This window comes from Onychomys torridus, chromosome 1, assembly GCF_903995425.1.
Source record: "Onychomys torridus chromosome 1, mOncTor1.1, whole genome shotgun sequence".
In the NCBI taxonomy this organism is placed as follows: domain Eukaryota; kingdom Metazoa; phylum Chordata; class Mammalia; order Rodentia; family Cricetidae; genus Onychomys; species Onychomys torridus.
Window position 1 is genome coordinate 151,250,659 of NC_050443.1, and position 17,584 is coordinate 151,268,242.

At 40.5% G+C, this 17,584-nt stretch overlaps 1 protein-coding gene across 6 annotated transcripts in view; it reads right to left on the reverse strand.

Annotated features, from left to right (window-relative positions):
- Atad1 (ATPase family AAA domain containing 1) overlaps positions 1–9,678 on the reverse strand; it is a 48,425-nt gene extending 38,747 nt beyond the window's left edge. The window contains exons 1-3 of one of the 6 annotated variants that reach the window (XM_036166493.1): positions 9,599–9,660; positions 7,432–7,525; positions 4,090–4,264 (exon numbers count right to left, since the gene is read on the reverse strand). In XM_036166493.1, the coding sequence (XP_036022386.1) occupies positions 4,090–4,251 (162 nt within the window). In that variant the 5' untranslated portion in view covers positions 4,252–4,264; positions 7,432–7,525; positions 9,599–9,660. The other 5 variants (XM_036166510.1, XM_036166525.1, XM_036166517.1 and 2 more) reach the window with 5 other exon arrangements.
- Between the last annotated feature and the right edge of the window lie 7,906 nt (positions 9,679–17,584).

Consider the following 17,584-nt stretch of genomic DNA (forward strand, 5'->3'; position numbering starts at 1 on the left):
ACAAAAAAAGACAGGGTTTCTCTACATAGCCTTTGGCTGTCCTGGAACTCACTCTGTAGACCAGGCTGGCCTCGAACTCACAGAGATCCACCAGCCTCTGCCTCCTGAGTGCTGGGATTATAGGCGTGAGCCACCACTGCCCGGCGCCATCTTTTTATATAAATGTTCATTAAATGAATCAGTCACAACTCATAAAATAAACCTAAGAAGCCATGAGTATAAACATTTTGTCCTCAATAGCAAGAAAAAGCTGAAAGACTTCTTTAAAACTTTTTTTTCAAAGAATGAACAGAAATCAAACACACGTATCAACCTAGTAAAGAAATGGTCATAAGAGACAGCATCTGAAACAGTCAAATTATAACAAGTAACATTCTTAAGCTAATTCCTAAGAATTTTGGGTAGTGTAGGTACCAAGTCTAAGACTGATAGTTTATAAGTGTTTACAAATTTAAATGCCATACAAAGCAAAATGTATACTATTGCCAAAAATAATTATTTCTGTTTGCTCTGCTAAAGATTTTCATTGATATTCATTTCTATCATATTCCTGATGAAAATATTCTAATAAGAATATTATTTTATTCAAGGCCAGCCTGGTCTACAGAGTGAGTTCCAGGATAGCCAGGACTGTTTCACAGAGAAACTCTGTCTTGAAAAACAAACAAACAAACAAAAATGAATATTGTTTTTAAAAAAAATAATAATAATAACATCTGTATTTTCACCTTGGGGTAATTCTAACCAAGCAAGTGAAAGGCTTGTTGTATGATAAAAAAAAAAACTTTAAGACACTGAAGAAGATACCAAGATAGAAAGATCTCCCATGCTCATGGACCAGTAGGTTTAATATAATAAAAATGGCCATCCTACCAAAAACAATATGCAAGGTCAATGCACTCTTCAACAAAATTCCAATATAATTTTCCACAGATATTCAAAGGACAATTTTCAGCTCCATATGGAAACACAAAAACCCAGAATAGCCAGAACTATCCTGAATAATAAAAGAACTGCCAGAGACATCACCATCCCCAATTACAAGTTGTACTACAAAGCTTTAGTAATAAAGATAGTATGGTACTGACACAAAAAAAGACACATTGATCAATGGAATCAAACTGAAGACCTAGGCATAAATCCACACACCTAAATGGATACCTGATTTTTGATTTAAAAAAAAACAAAAAACAAAAAACACAGAAACAGAAATACACACTGGGAAAAAAAGACAGCACCCTTCACAAACGGTGCTGGTCAAACTGGATGTCTGCAGGTAGAAGAATGCAAACAGATCTATACTTATCACCCTGCACACAACTCAACTCTAAACAGAAACAACTGAGATATCCTTCAGTAGGAAAATGAATAAAGAAAATGTGGTACATTTACACAATGGAGCATTACTCAGCTGTTTTAAAACAAAGAAAGAAAAGAAACCATGCAAATTGCAGGGAAATGGATGGAGCTTTAAAAAAGAAAAAAAAGAAAAAAAAATCATCCTTAGTAAGTAAGTATCCCAGACCCAGAAAGATAAATACGATGTATCACTTATATGTGGATATTAGCTGTTAAATCAATGATAAACAAGCTACAATCTACAGAACCACAGAGGTTAGGAATAGAGTAAAGGACTAGTGGAACAGACAGATCTCCCTAAAAAGGGGAACTAGACTAGACAGTGATGGATGGACTTGGAGGATAGGGGGCTGGGAGGATCAAGTGGAGATGGGGGAAAAGGGAGGAAATACAGGGAGAGACAGCTAAAATTAAGGGCCATTTGAGGGATAGTATTAAAACTTATTACAGTAGAAACTTACTAAAATATATACATATATGAAAGTGATCTAAATGAAATCACCAAATAATGAGGGAGACAGAGTGCCAACTACTCATCTCTTGTTACAAATGAAGCTTTCAATACCAGGATTGGGTTACATCTAATAGAGTAGTTAGTCAAAGGGGTACCATGGGAATCCCTAAACAACTCAGGCTGTTGCCAAGACTATAGGTTGTTCTCCATGAACTGACAGAAAGGCTCCATTGCTGAAGACAATATCTACACAACACATTGAACAGGGAGAGGTCAGGCTGGTGACTACATGGAGCCTTCACCTCTACATTCTAGCATCTCTGGTACAAGAAGGTACATAAGCATGCTACCAAATGGGGTACATAAAATGTGGTAATATATTGTTACCCCCAATATATTGTGCATCCTAATAAACTTATCTAGGTTCAGAGAACAGAACAGCCACTAGATATAGAAGCCAAAAAATGGTGGCACACACGCCTTTAATCCTAGCATTCCAGAGGCAAAGATCCACCTGGATCTCTGTGAGTTCAAAGCCACACTGGAAACAGCCAGGCATGGTGACTCGTGCCTTTAATCCCAGGAAGTGATGGCAGAAAGTAGAAAGGTATATGAGGTGTCAAAACCAGGAACTAGAGCTGGTTAAGCTTTTAGGCTTTTGAGCAACAGTTCAATTGAGATTCATTCTGGATGAGGACTCAAAAGGCTTCCAGTCTGAGGAAACAGGATCAGCTGAGGAATTGGCAAGGTGAGGTGGCTGTGGCTTGTTCTGCTTCTCTGATCTTCCAGCGTTGACCCCAGTACCTGGCTCCAGGTTTGTGTTTATTAATAAGACCTTTTAAGATTCGTGCTACAATAAAATACCAACCCAGCCACAAACCCTGATCTAAGATGATACCTTGTGTGCAAGATATGCTGAGCACTAAAGCTAGGGCAATAATGGCACAAAGTTTGTGGGCGTAACTAACTTATATCTAATTTGACTTAAGGCCCACTCCACAAGATGGAACCCATACCTGACACTGCTTGGGACTTGGGTGACCAAGAACTTGAGACTAGACAGCCCAGGGACCTAGGGTAAAAATAAATACTAACTGTTCTGAAACAAACAAACAAACAAGCAAACAAACAAACAAAAACACCTTGCAATAAAATGACTCCTAACAACACTCTGCTTTACTCATAGACCAGTGCCTTGCTCAACCATCACAGAAGCTTGCTCCTGCAGTAGATGGGAACAAATACAGAGACCCACAGGCAGACTTTATACAGAGAGCAAGAGACCTTGCAACACTCAGCCCTAAATGGAGGTCTCCATCAAATCCCTCCTCTCAGGTCTCAGGGAATCCTGTGGAAGAGAAGACAAAAAGCACTGAAGAGCCAGAGGGAATGGAGGACACCAAGAAAACAAGCCCTCTCCATCAGTGGTTCTCAACTTTCCTCATGCTGTGACTCTCTGCTAAAGTTCCTCAGGTTGTAATGACCTCCCACAAATTATTTTCATTGCTACTTCACAACTGCAATTTTGCTAGTTAGGAATCGTAATGTAAATATCTACTATGCAGGATATCTGATATGCAACCCTATGAAAGGGTCATTCAACAGCCCACCCCTTTGGTGGGGCACAACCCATAGATTGAGAACCATGCTCTACAATGCAATCAAATCAACACAATCACAGCTCATATGAACTCAGAGACTGAAGCCTGGAGAGGTCTGCATCAGGTCCTGCACATATATTATGGCTTCCAGTTTAGTGATGTTATGGAATTCCTGAGTGGGTGAACAAGTAGGTCTTTGATTCTTGTGTCTTCTCCTAGGCTCTTTTCCCTCTGTTTGTTTTATCCAATTTTGATGTGTTAAGTTTTTGTTTTATATTATTATATTTTATTATTATCCCTTAGAAGCCTGTTTGTTTTCTAATGAGAAAGAAAAGGAGTGGGTCCATATAGGAAAGGAGGTGGGAAAGAATTGGGAGTAGAGAGAGGGGAAACTGGAATCAGGATACATTATGTGAGGAAAAAAAAAATCTATTTTCAATAAAAGGAGAGAAGGAAAAAAAAGCCATCAGACAAAAATAAAACAACAACAAAAAACCTGTATTTTCAGTCATCATTTTTCTTCTGATGTTCATTTACAGAGTAAAAAAGACTTTTAGGATTGATATTGAGAAGATGTACCAATGAATTTCTGCACGTTTTATATTTATAATCTTAGCTTGGGTAAAAAGTATTTGCTAGCATAGGAGACATGACCTTCACACCCTGCAATCATACCTGTTTCTGAGCTTCTACTTTCTGCTTTCTGGTTGGGTCAATCGCATCCACCATCCATTTGATAGTGAAGTATGTTACTGCACCAAATATTGTTAAACGGAAAATTAAACCAACAACTTCGTTCCGACTCAATGGACGAGAAAAGGCTTCAGCATGTACCATCGTGACTGTCAACCTAAAAAAAAAAAAAGAGAGAGAAAAGTTACTAGGAAATAACAGTATTTGCTAAAATTGGGAGAGAAAGTGGATTGAACTAAGTAAAAGAAACTAACTTCTGGTCAAAATAAAACATAGCTTATCATTCAAAAAATGTCTCATTTGAAGGAAAGCTACCTTTTTAAATGTTAAGTAAACAAACAAATTAAAAGCTTCCCTTAGAAACTGAAACATAATAGATACAGATTTAGTTAGAGGAAGAACACTTATTAAAAAGTATAATGGAAGCTTGGTGTGGTGGCGCCCGCCTTTAAGCTAGCACTCAGGATGCAGAGGCAGGTGAATCTCTGTGAGTATGAGGCCAGTCTGGTCTATAGTCACAGGACAGTCACAACTACACAGAGAAACCCTGTCTCAAGGACAAAAAAAAAAAAAAAAGTATAGTGAAGATATTATATTACTCTTAGCTTTTAGATACGATTCAGAGAACCTGGAAAATAATAATTTTAATATTAATCCAACTGCAGAAAAGGAAGCTAACAAGAATTTTACTAATCCAAGACTATACATTTATTCTATTGTGCATAACAAATACCAAGTAGTTTTTTGGAGAGTGAAATCTAACTACAAACTGACTCATTTGTTTCACATACTTATGTTTAAGGTTTTTAAAACCTGCTCAAATTTAAATATGCACCTTTTTGTTTGTTAGTTTCTTTTGGTTTTGGTTTTGGTTTCTTGAGACAGTTTCTCTGAGTAGCCTTTGGGTGTCCTCAAACTAGCTGTGTAGACCAGGCTGGCCTCAACCTCACAGAAATAAATATGCAGTTTCTTAATTGATAAGTGACATTAAATTCTTTGAACCACCCTTTGCTTCCAACAACAAAGTAAATATGAAGCAAGAGAACTTTCAAAAATTCTGAACCAAGAAAATGAGTCTGGAGGTCTGGGGATTTAGCCTAGCAAATCCAGATCCTGAGTTTGGTCTTCAGCTTAGGGGAGGGGTTACAGTATTTGCTGGAGGAAAAAATGCAAACTGTTGTGGGATAGTTGTACACTGTGAAGAGATATTGCCGTAATTCGTGTAATAAAAATCCCAATAGCTAGGCAGGAGAGCTAGGCAGGACTTCCAGGAAAGAGAAGACTGGGGGAGGAAGAGAGAGACAGCATTGAGACGCAGAGCGAATCGGACATACCGAATTAAAGAGAGGTGACAAGCCAACAAAACAGACCATAGGTTAATAGAAACAGGTTAATTTAAGTTGTAAGAACAGGTGAGACAAGCCTAAGCTAAAAGTCAAGCTTTCATAACTAATAAGTCTCGGGCTGGAGAGATGGCTCAGAGGGTAAGAGCACCAACTGCTCTTCCAGAGGTCCTGAGTTCAATTCCCAGCAACCACATGGTGGCTCACAACCATCTGCAATGAGATCTGGTGCCCTCTTCTGTATACAAAATAAATAAATAAATCTTTAAAAATAAATAAATAAATAAATAGATAGATAAAAATAGTAAGTCTCCATGAAGTTATTTGTGAGCTGGCGGGATAAGAAAGCCCAACTACAACAAACTATACATCTGACAAATGATTAATACCTAGACTATAGAAAGCATTTAAAAACTTAAAAACGCCGGGCGGTGGTGGCGCACGCCTTTAATCCCAGCACTCCGGAGGCAGAGGCAGGAGGATCTCTGTGAGTTCGAGGCCAGCCTGATCTCCAAAGTGAGTTCCAGGAAAGGTGCAAAGCTACACAGAGAAACCCTGTCTTAAAAAATCAAAAAAAAAAAAAAAAAAAACTTGAAAACACACACACACAACACCCAATCACTAAATGATAGTCTAATGAGGTGAATTAAAACTGTCTTGACATTCCATCATATCCCAGTCAGAATGGCTAACATCGATAAAACAACAAATGCTGGTGAGGATGTACAGAAGCAGGAATCATGTTTATACAATACGAGTGGGTATGAAAGCTGCTGCAACTACTACAGAAATCAGTATGGAGACCAACTATACCACGAGCCCAAAGAATTGTAAGCATACCAGGAGATACTTGCACAATCACGCTTTTTGCTAAACTACTCCCAATAGCCAAGCTATAGAACTAGAACTAGCCTAGATGTTCACCAACAGATGAATGGACGGAGAAAGTGGGGTGCACAATGGGATTTAGTGAACTAGAAAGAAGAAATGATGACATTTTCAGGGAAATTAATGAAGACTGGAGAGCATTATGGTAAGTAAATGAGCAGGATCAGAAAGACCAATATAGCATGTTCTATATTTAAATTTAATTTTTGAGCAAGTTCCAGGACAAAGTTACACAAGAGAAACCCTGTCCAAAACACACACACACACACACACACACACACACACACACACACACACACACACACAAATAAACAGAAATAAAATTTAGATATATGAAAGCAGGGAATGAAAGCACAAAGGACAATGAGAGGTAAAGAAAAGGTCTAAAGCAGCACTCTGGGTCAGACTCCTTTGGGGTGACAGACGTATTTACATGACAATTCACAACAGTAGCAAAATTACAGTCATGAAGTAGCAACATGGTGATTTTATGGGGGGGTCAACATGAAGAATTGTGTTAAAAGGTCGCAGCAGTGGAAGGTTGAGGACCACTGCTCTACAAGGAAGGGTGAAGGGGAACAAGAAAGGATAATGGACTCACTATAGTGGCATGAAAATGAACGGAGGATCTGGACATGCCTCATGCATGGAATCCTGGTACTTGGGAGCCTGAGACAGATTGTCAGGAGTTAGAGGCCTGTCTGGAGTACACAGTGAGTTGTAGGACAGCTCCGGCTACAGTGAGATCTTATCTCAACAAATAATAGGTTACATAAGAAAAATCCATCACAGCCAGGCAGTGGTGGTGCGTCTGTCCCTTTAATCCCAGCATTTGGGAGTCAGAGACAGGTGGATCTCTGAGTTCGAGGCCAGCCTGACCGACAAAGTGAGTTCCAGGACAGCCAAGACTGTTACACAAAGAAACCCTATCTCGAAGAAAAAGGAAAAAAAAAGAGCTTATCACAAACAAAAGAATACACCCACAAACAGGAGAAAAGGAGGTGATATGACTACTTTTAAATATGTTACATCTCTGAGCAACTACAACAATCAGGTTTACAGCAGGAATTCACTCTAGTGTCAAAGGCAGTACCTTCACAAAATAAGCTTAACAGGAAGGATGTGACTATCACATTTCAGGAGATAGGGTATCAGTGTCCAACAATGTCTTTAAGCCTTGGCAAGTGCTGGGGGAAGGGGAGAAGAAAACATATACATACATATTAACTCATGTAGAAATAAACAAACCAAAATCTAGACTGTTCAGTGATAGACACTAAGTGGGTAAGACTAATTAATATCCATGCTCCTTCTAGCTCTAGAACACTTTTCTTACTACTGCTAAGCTAAAATGCTTCTCATTGGCTTTCTCTGGAATAGCTCTAATACTTGTTTATAGCTGTGAAGTAGAGAAAAACCTCTGAATTCTTTCAGTCATCCAACAGCACTGTCAGATTTCTAAAGCATTTCCAAGTCAGTGTTCACACTTCTATGTTAGGAGTCATTCACATCACAGTAATTATTTAAACGAGTAACTGAAAGACCTCATTTTGGACAAAGAAACTTTGGCCTAGGATAAGTAGTTCACTCAATAAGAACTTCCCAAACATCTCCAAAAATGTGCTAAAATGGCTAATACATAGTACTCAAAAATACAGTGCAGTTATATTAATCACTAAAGAAAAAAATAGAACTAACTTAGCCACCAAATTATAATTGCCTCATGTAACAAATCACAGTATGGATTAGTATCCATTGTACTATCCATTAGAATGGATTTCAAATATAGGACACGATAGTCAACTTTGCAAAGGACCTGAAAATTTTACTTCCTTTGTCTTTATCCCAATAAAGCTGCAATCACAGTTGATAATAATCCAATAAATGGGATAAGGGCTTTGTTAATTTAATCTGTGAAAAGTCATGACATTCCAATAAAGTTTTTGTTTTTCAAAAGTTTGGGTCAGAGCTGGGTACAGTGACCAAAATACTGGGATCTCAGCACTCAAAAGACTTAAGACTTAAGGTTCAAGGCTAACCTGAGCTGCATAGGGTTCAAGATTAACCTAAACTACACAAAACATCCCTGCTTCCCCCGCCCCTGCCAAAAAAAAAAAAAAGTTTTAATTAGAATGTTGAAATTGCCATCTACTGGGTAGTCATTGAATTACAAAGGTAAATCAGGGCTACGGGCTGTTTCCAAAGCACATTTCCTTAAAGTCATCAAGACAGTAATAATTTTTAACACTAGCAAAAAACAGCCAAGGACAGTTTTTCCTATTCCAAAATTAATGGTGATTCAAGGCATATTTAAGACTGCTGCATGCCTACCTTAAGTGACTTCAAAATCCTGAAACGTTCTGATAGAAATGGAAATTTTTATACAGTCTCCATAGATGAGATGTAAACCATTCTATCATTCACATAGCATTGATATATCTGCAGAATAAAGCTATTACAGTTCCTTATCATTACAAGTGTGTACAATAAAAGCTGCAAACGTAGAGAATCTATTTCAATTTTGCATAAACACTAATTTTAGCAAAATAGACACATTGCTGTGTACAACTAAGGAACACCACAAAACCAGCGTGATTATTATCTTTAGACAAATACAACTTTACACGGTTTCATTTTAAGCTCTAGTTTCAGTGCGGATACCGTATCTTTCAGCAACTTACTAACGTTTATTATACTGCAATATTTCCTTCCTAAGTCGCTGCAGTATTCTACGAATGGTCTTTCAACTCAGCTATCAAGGCCCTGCAGACGCAGCCTGTGACAATGAACGCCTGCCGCGCTCCGAGCGGAGGACAGGTCATTATTAACATCAGCATCTTCTGTGAAAGCGTGGCCAGCCCTGAAGAAACACCTCCGCCTTTGCACAAAGAGGGCAGGACCGGCACGAGCAGACCGGTTCCTTCCAGCTGCCTTCCTACAAGCCTGCTCCAGAGGTCGCCCAGAGCGCCCCCACTCCTCCAGGGACCAGGCCGCCTACAGGAGATGTCCTTGCGAGCGGCCCAAGTCTCCCGCCAGCGCCGAGACCTGAGGGCTCGCGCCGGGCCGGGCGCCAAGGCGAGGCCCCGGACGCCCTTGGAGGTTAATCCGCTGGATCCGGCTGGGCCGGGGCAGCGCTCAAGTGCGACCGGTGGGGGGCAGGTGACTGTCGGGCTAGGCTCCCCAGGTGAGCGCCAGGCCCTCGGGGACCCGGAGGGATGGGGGACGCACCTGGCCCGGCCCCGCGGGAACCCGCTACTCACCCAGAGGCAGGACCAGAGGCGATAGGAGCCCCAGCCCGGCCTCGCACAGGAAAGAAATGCCGCCTGGGAGAGAATGCTTCCGGCCGGAGCCACGCCCCCGCACAGAGCATGCGCAATTCGTGCCGAGCGCTGCAGTCGGACCCTCGGGCATGGGGACGCGGCGCTGGGCGAACTGTTTTTTTCCCATCCTATACCTTAGTATATCTGCTGTGCCGATACTTTTAGAAAGGTGGATAGGATGTACATGACACGCCCCCCCCCCCCAAAGTCTCTGAGTTCAGCTTCAGAGACTCAGAAACTGAATTGGGGAAATGCTCTTGACACATGAAATCCCTGTGCTGCTCTGGAGCTGTATGCAACCCTGAGAGAGGAGCCTTTTATAGAAGGCAAAGAAATTCTTCCCTGATCTGATAACCTTCCACTACCCTCGGCAAGTCCACATGCTGTTGCGCAGACGCGCATAGCCTAACAATTTGCCTTTCGGTTTCTAGGGTGAGCTCACCCTCCTCCCCCATCCCCCCATCTTTACTGACACCTGGAGGTGGCGCCTGAGAATCCGCTGAACGCATGAGCAGCCAGGCAGACCAGGGAGGTCTGGCAGTTGGGTCAGAATAGGGCATCTGGTGACAGGTTTTGCATGTTGATGGCTTTTCTTTTACCCCTTCCTCTTGCAAAGTGAAGAACATGACACAAAGGTCCGAGGGAACTGTATCTGAAAACCAACCCCTTTAGAATGCGTGCACTACTAAGGAACGAAATAGTAGACGCTGCCTTAAATAAAAAAGGAACATCACTTCAGAGAAAGGTGGTGGGACTATGAAGAAATAAGGCAGACTTCTTAAGATCTCCTTATATTCCTGGAGGAGGGAGGTTGTTTCGCTCTGTTGTCAGGATTATCTTTTATGGCTAAGGAATTCTGCAGCCAAGCTGGGCTTGGTCTCCATGCCTGTCTCCCCCCCCCCCCCCCCCCCCCCCGCATTGGGTGGCTAAGGAAGGAGGATTGCTTTGTACCTTGGACTACATAGCGACACACTGCCTCCATCTGCAGAAACTTGTTAGATTAGCAAACGGTGTGGTGTTGTCAATAGCTATGGGGAGACACAGCCCAGCAGTGCTGCCAGAGCCTCAGAAGTTCCTTGTTAAAGGACTGTATTGGGAGCAGGGCAGTAGTGCGGACACCTTTAATCTCAGCACTAGGGAGGCAGAGGTAGGAGTCTGAGTTCAAAGCCAGCCTGGTCTAAAGAGAGAGTTCCAGGACAGCTAGGACTATATAAGGAAATCCTGTCTTGCAGTGGGGAGAGGGGAGAACTGTATTGGGTTCTCTAGAAGAACAGAATAGATGGAATGCATCAACATTAATTTTAAAAAGGTTGTTTTGGTTTTTTGTTGTTTGTTTGGTTTGGTTATCTGCTTGTTTTAGATTGGTTTATACAATACAATCTGAGTGGCCCAATGGTGGCTGTCCTGGTAGCTGTGCAGTCCTCAAGGTTAGTTACCTTAGCAGTCCCAACCTGACACCAAAAGCTGTAAGGATTCCTGGAGAGCCACTACTAGTCCACTGGGAAAATCTGGATTCTGATATCAGTGAAAGATGCCAGAGGCCGCAATATCAATAGTGGCAGTGGCAGAAACAGAGTAGATGAACTCACCCAGCACAGGCAAAGGCAAGCAAGCTCAAAGCAAATCCCCAGGACTTCCTTATATTTGGGCCAGTACCTGGACTGCTCATATTGAAGATGAGTCTATCAATTAACCTAGTCAAGAGAATCCCTCACCAGTGTGCCTAGTGGCTAGTCTCGGGTGATTCTGGATGTTGCCAAGTTGATGGTATTAACTATCACTGTCATAGGTACCTCCCCTCAGATAAAGCAGGATTCTTGACTACATGACAACAAAAAAGAGTAAGGCAAAGAGAGTGGGTTATTAAGTAGAGATATGAGATACTGCTTCAGATTTAAGTATGGGGAGAGAGGGGGCTCATGACAGTATACATGATCAAAATATATATTGATGCTTGTTTCATTTTCCTATGTCTGCTGGACCTAATGTCATTTAGCAAATCCTAAGGAAATTTCTTGCATCTGGGCCTCAAGACATCCAATTACTGGCTTTCTCCAAATCACACATGTTCCTTCCCAGAAGTCCAAAAATCAACTAGGTTCTTTCAGAATGGAGTAGAGTGAATATACGATTTTTCATCTCTGGATGTCACTATATAATCTATGGCAATACAAAATACAATATTTGATCTACAATAGGTGTGCAATAAGCAATACATTATGTTAATATTAATCAAGGAGGTTCTGGGCTTTCCGTTTTTATTATGCTTTTGTGTGTGTGTGTGTGTCTGCAGGCATATGTACACTTGTGTGTGTTTATTTGTGAAGGCCAGAGGTTAGTGGTGGGTGTCTTTTATTATATTCTACTTTTTTTTGAGATAGGGTCTCTTACTGTACCTAGACCCTGGAGTTCACTAGGCTAGCTGGCCAGAAATCCCTATGAATCCTCTTCCTGTACTTCTCCAGCATTAGAATTAAAGACAGAGACCACTATGCCTGACTTTTTTCTAAAATATTTTTCTTATTGAATGTCTCCCTTCCAGATCCTCCCTACAGTTTCTGCCTTGGATTCCTTTTCTTCAGCTGTTGATATATGAGTGTGTGCATACAACCTGTTCAGTTCGTACTGTGTTTCGGGCACCATGTATTTCAGGGCTGACTACTCAGTACTGGATAACCCATTAGTATGGCTCCTTCCTGTAGAAGGCTCTTTCTACTTCCCTCAGCATTCCTTGGTTGTCTGTAGTTCTTGGTCTCAGGTTGGGGTCCCTATGGGTGTTCCCCATTCCATGTTAGCATGTCTGCTGGTGCCATCCTTGTTTGGGTGTTCTTTAGGCAGCCATGTGGTTGAGAACTCACCAATGGAGCTTCCCTGTCATTTCCAGGGGACAAATCTCACATCAGAGATCCTGTTCCTCTGGCTCTTACAATCCTTCTGTCCCTTCTTCCTTGGTATTCCCTGACTGTTAGGTCCAGAAGTTACGTTGTAGATGTATCAGCTGGGGCCAGGTACCACATAATCACTTGTTCTCTGCATTTTGATCAGATGTGGTTTTCTGTCATGGTCTCCATCTATTGCAAAGAGAATTTTCTTTGGTGAGGATGGGAGTTACACTTACTTGTGGGCATAAGGATTAATGTTTAGAATGAAGTTAGTAATTATGCTGGCTTAGGAGAGGGATGGTTGTAGGTTCTCCTCCAAGATCCCTGACCTCACTAGCCCTGGATAATTTGCTAGGTTTCCACTACCAAGTATGATCTCCTTCTTGTGGAGAGGTACTTTAAGTCCAATTACACTTGATTGGTTGCCACCAAGATATGAATGCCACTACTGTATGTACCCTTAGGGTTATCATACTGTGCTGGTCATTTTTTTTTTGTAGTTCATAGGCATCATAGCTAGGTAGAACTATTGTTTGTTTCTCTCCCTTGGAAGTTTGCATAACACCTTCTGGTATCATGAAAGCTAGTCCTCAGGGGAGGCTTTCAGTTCATTTCCAGATTGGATCCTCTGGGTGTCTGGGGTGCATTGTGTCTTCAGCAATAGGGACTTAATCTTCAACCTCTAGGAGGCAACAAAGAGTAACAAAAACACCCTATAATGCTTTGGAAGTCTGGGGACTTCTTATGCCTGGTATTGGGGGTTTTGCAGGTTTTGTTGGATATTCTACGGGTTTAGGTGGCACATTGTCATCTCAATGGAGAAAGAGAGAGACTTATACATATATGTATTAAATGTAATTTTAGGTAAAATAAATAGATGATTCCTTGTGGCTTTTTCAGATATGCTTGCTGCCATTTTATTTTCCTCCCTCTCTCTCTTTCTGGATTGACCTCCCTCCCTAATGGCCCACCCTTCCCATGATCCTTTTTACTTCACTGGCTTCTGCAGTTACTTCAGGTTATATACTTACATCTGAAGAGTTGTAGTTAGGAGCCACAGATGAAAACATCAGACATTTATCTAAGTCTGGGTTACTTCACTCAATATATCTTTTCAAGATCCATCCATCTACATGCAGATTTTATGTTTCTTACAGCTGAATAGTATTCCATCATGTGTATTACCACGTTTTCATTATCCATTCATCAGTTCAAGAACATTTAGATTGTTTCCATTTCCTAGCTATTGTGATGAACAGAGTTGAGCAAGTATCTGTGGGATAGGATGTCAAGACTGATGGGCACATCCAAGAAGTAGTTATAGGTGGATCATATGGTAGATATATTTTTAGCTTTTTGAGGTTCTCCACATTTATTTCCAGAGTGGCTGCACCAGTTTGCAATATCACTAATAGTAAATGAGGGTTCCTTTTTCCTCATATTCTCTCTACAATTTGTTGTTAGTTGTTTTGTTGATCTTTGACATTCTGAATAGAGTAAGATGAGATCTCAAAGCTGTTTTGATTTGCATTACTCTAATTGCTAGAGATGATGGACAGTTTGAAATATTTCTTAACCACTTTTTTCTTTCTTTTTTAAGAACTCTCTATTTCTATATCAAGCCCATTATTTTTTAAATGAGTCATTTTACTCTTGTTTTGTTTTGTTTTTTGTTTTTGTTTGTTTATTTGTTTGTTTTGTTTTTGTTTCTCTGTGTATCCCTGGCTGTCCTGGCCCTTGCTCTGCAGACCAAGCTGGCCTTAAACTCAGAGATCTGCCTGCCTGTGCCTGCTGAGTGCTGGAATTAAAGCCATGTGCTACTACCGCCCAGCAGTTGTTGTTGTTTTTTTTTTTAGCTCTTTATATATTCTGGATTTTAATCCTCTGTCAGATGTATAGCTGACAAAGATATCATCCCATTCTGTGGGGCTTTCTCTTCATTCAGATTCACTTTTTATTTTTATGAGGTCCCACTTACCAATTGTTGGCCTTAATTTCTGGGTAAATGGAGTGCTATTTTTAATAAGTCCTTTCCTACAGCTATATCCTATAGGAAACTGTGTATGTTTTCTTCTATATCCTGTAGGAAACTGTGTATGTTTCAATGTCTTAGGTTTCATAGTTAGGTCTAGGATCCATTTGGAATTAACCTTTGTTCAAGGTGATAGAAATGTGACTTATTTTATTCTTCTATATGTGGACATTAAGGTTTCCTAGCATGATGTGTTGAAGACGTTGGCTTTTCTCCAGGGTATACCTTCGGCACTTTTGTCAAACATTAGATAGTTGTAGTTAGTGTACTCATGGTTCAGTCTTCAGTTTTGTCTCTTTGGTCTACATGTCTGTTTCTGTGCCAGTACCACACTGTTTTATTACTGTGGCTCTGGAATATATCTTTAGGTCTGGAATGGTAATCCCTCCAGAATTGTTCTCTTTGCTCAGATTGTTTTGACTACCCAGGACCTTTTGTGGTTCTATATGAGTTTTGTAATAGTTTCGATTTCTATGAAGAATGGGACGGAGATTTTAAATTGAGATTGCATTGAATCTGTAAACAACTTTTAGCAGAATGATCAATTTCACAATATTAATTCTACCAATCCATGAGCATCCATTTTCTCCTTCTTCTTTCTCCTCTTTTTCTTTCTTCTTTCTCTTTTTCTTTCTTCCTTTCTTTCCTTTCTTCTTTCTTTCTCCTTTCTTTCTTTCTCTCTCTTTCTTTCTTTTCTCTTTCTTTTCTCCTTCCTTCCTTCCTTCCTTCCTTCCTTCCTTCCTTCCTTCCTTTCTTTCTTTCTTTTTCTTTCTTTTTTCCCCTTGGTGGTGGGGTGGGGGTTTGAGGAGACAGAGTTTTTCTGTGTAACCACCCTGGCTATCTTGGAACTCCCTCGATAGACCAGGCTGGCCTCGAACTCACAGAGATCCATCTGTCTCTGCCTCCCAAGTGCTGGGATTAACATTAAACATTTTCTTAGATAAGCAACTTAAGCTTTTAAGTCTCTCAACCTTTTATACTTTACATCTCTTTTATGAATTTCTTTTGGTAAAAAGGAAAACTGTAACTATAACTATCTTGTCTTCAACTCTATCAGAGACCCAACAAGAATATAATATTGTTTGAGTAAACAGGAAGTCCAGAACAAACAACTTTCAAAACCATAGAAACACCAAAGATAGTTGGCTGCCTAGACAGTCACCCAAGGATCCTCTACAATGTTGGGGCATCCATCTTCTGCCTATAGGACTAGAATATTTGACAGACTTTTCTGTGAAGCAGGAATTTTGAAGGACTGTCCTACTTTGTCTTGGCAAAGTTTGGCAGTTGCCTTCTTTTGTGTCCTGCTTGTCCAATTTGGACAGCATACTGTCAGCAGTCAAGGCAAGGGCAGTTTCTTGCCCAGATGGCTAGCTTTGCCACATAGAAAGCAAACTCCATACAGAGGCTCTTTGATGCCTGTCACTCTCTTTTGAAGTAAGTTGGTGCTGCCAAGAGCAGATGTGTCTCACTGTCGTGAAAAGCCTTATGCTATTAAAACATTTTAAATGCCATATTCTTTGGCCTTTGATGTGTTTGAAGACCATCTATTTAAAATATTTCTGTTTGACTTTGAAAACATACCTAACATGACTATAAATTTGACTGTTATTGATTACTAACTACTCACTTGTATTTATTTATTATCCTAGCTTTTTTTCCCCTGAGACAGGGTTTCTCTATGTAGCTTTGTGCCTTTATCCTGGAACTCACTTGGTAGCCCAGGCTGGCCTCGAACTCACAGAGATCCGCCTGCTTCTGCCTCCCAAGTGCTGAGATTAAAGGCGTGCAGCTTTTAAGAAGAAATTTATATTACATTGTTAAATGAGGTTCATAGGTAAATACCTTAAACAAGAGTAGAAACATATATACAGTATAACAAAAATAACCTTAAATTTGTATCAATATACTAAAATTCATAGCAGTGTAAAATATTTGAAACTAGTAGTTGCTTTTTTAGTTTAAAAGTAGATTCGATAATCTACCCTTTATCCTATCATTCCTGTATCCCCCTTTTTTCTTTTCAGAATGAGATCCCTGAATCTAATCTTCTTTGTTCAGCTTTCTCCCTGACTATGACCAACAACAACTTGTAACCAACCCCCCTAAATAATGATAAACATCCATAATCCATTGAATGACCAAAATCACCCACCCAACCTCTTGGGAATGTGGTGTTGTGTTCTCTAGACTGCTTCCTGTCATCTGGGGATGACGGCATCTCAGGGGACCCTGAGAAAACTGGGATAACGGTCCAGTCCTGGGAGAGCTGGCTGCATCATTTGTTGTCAAGTCTCTGTGTGACGGAAAAGTGCAGGGCTTGTCTAAAGTCCTGGCTGGAGGAGTGCATGAGGCTGGACCATCTCAGCTAGCAGCTTTGAAGTTGTTCCAGATGCAGAATTTTGAGGAAACTGTAACAGGCATTTTGAGGCTGGATCAGTGGAGCTACTTGTCTTTATTAGTGTCTGGTCCTTTTTTTTTCCTGAAAACATAAACTTTTAAAGGTAACATATATATCTGCATCAATACAAGTATGAAATATGCGGTGTGCAGAAGTCGTTAAAGATGCCTTGTTTTATGTTTGAGCAGGTAAAAGGTATCTGTTAACTTTATGAGTCTGTTTGGACTGTATAACCAAACCTCTATCCATGCCATCTGAAAGGGAGGCATATAATAATAATTCACGAGGACTCTGTAGTCAATAGGGCTTATCATGTCTAATCCAGTCTCAGAGCTATTCTCATAGTAGAGGGATCCACTTATATGTTGCCTGTCCTGAAATCTTTCTAGGTTTCTTTCTTCATGTCTATAGCCAAGATTTTCAGGAGGTCTCCCCCAATCAAATTTGATCTTTATCAATTTTGAAGAGAACCATACTTTTCGTTTCTTATGGAAACAAAGGTATAACCTCTCCCCCAACACAACACATTTCCCAACTTCCATTTTGAAGCCAAGACATTTTAAAAGTATACAGGATGGTTTAATTCAGCAGTCCCTCCCTTAATTCAATGT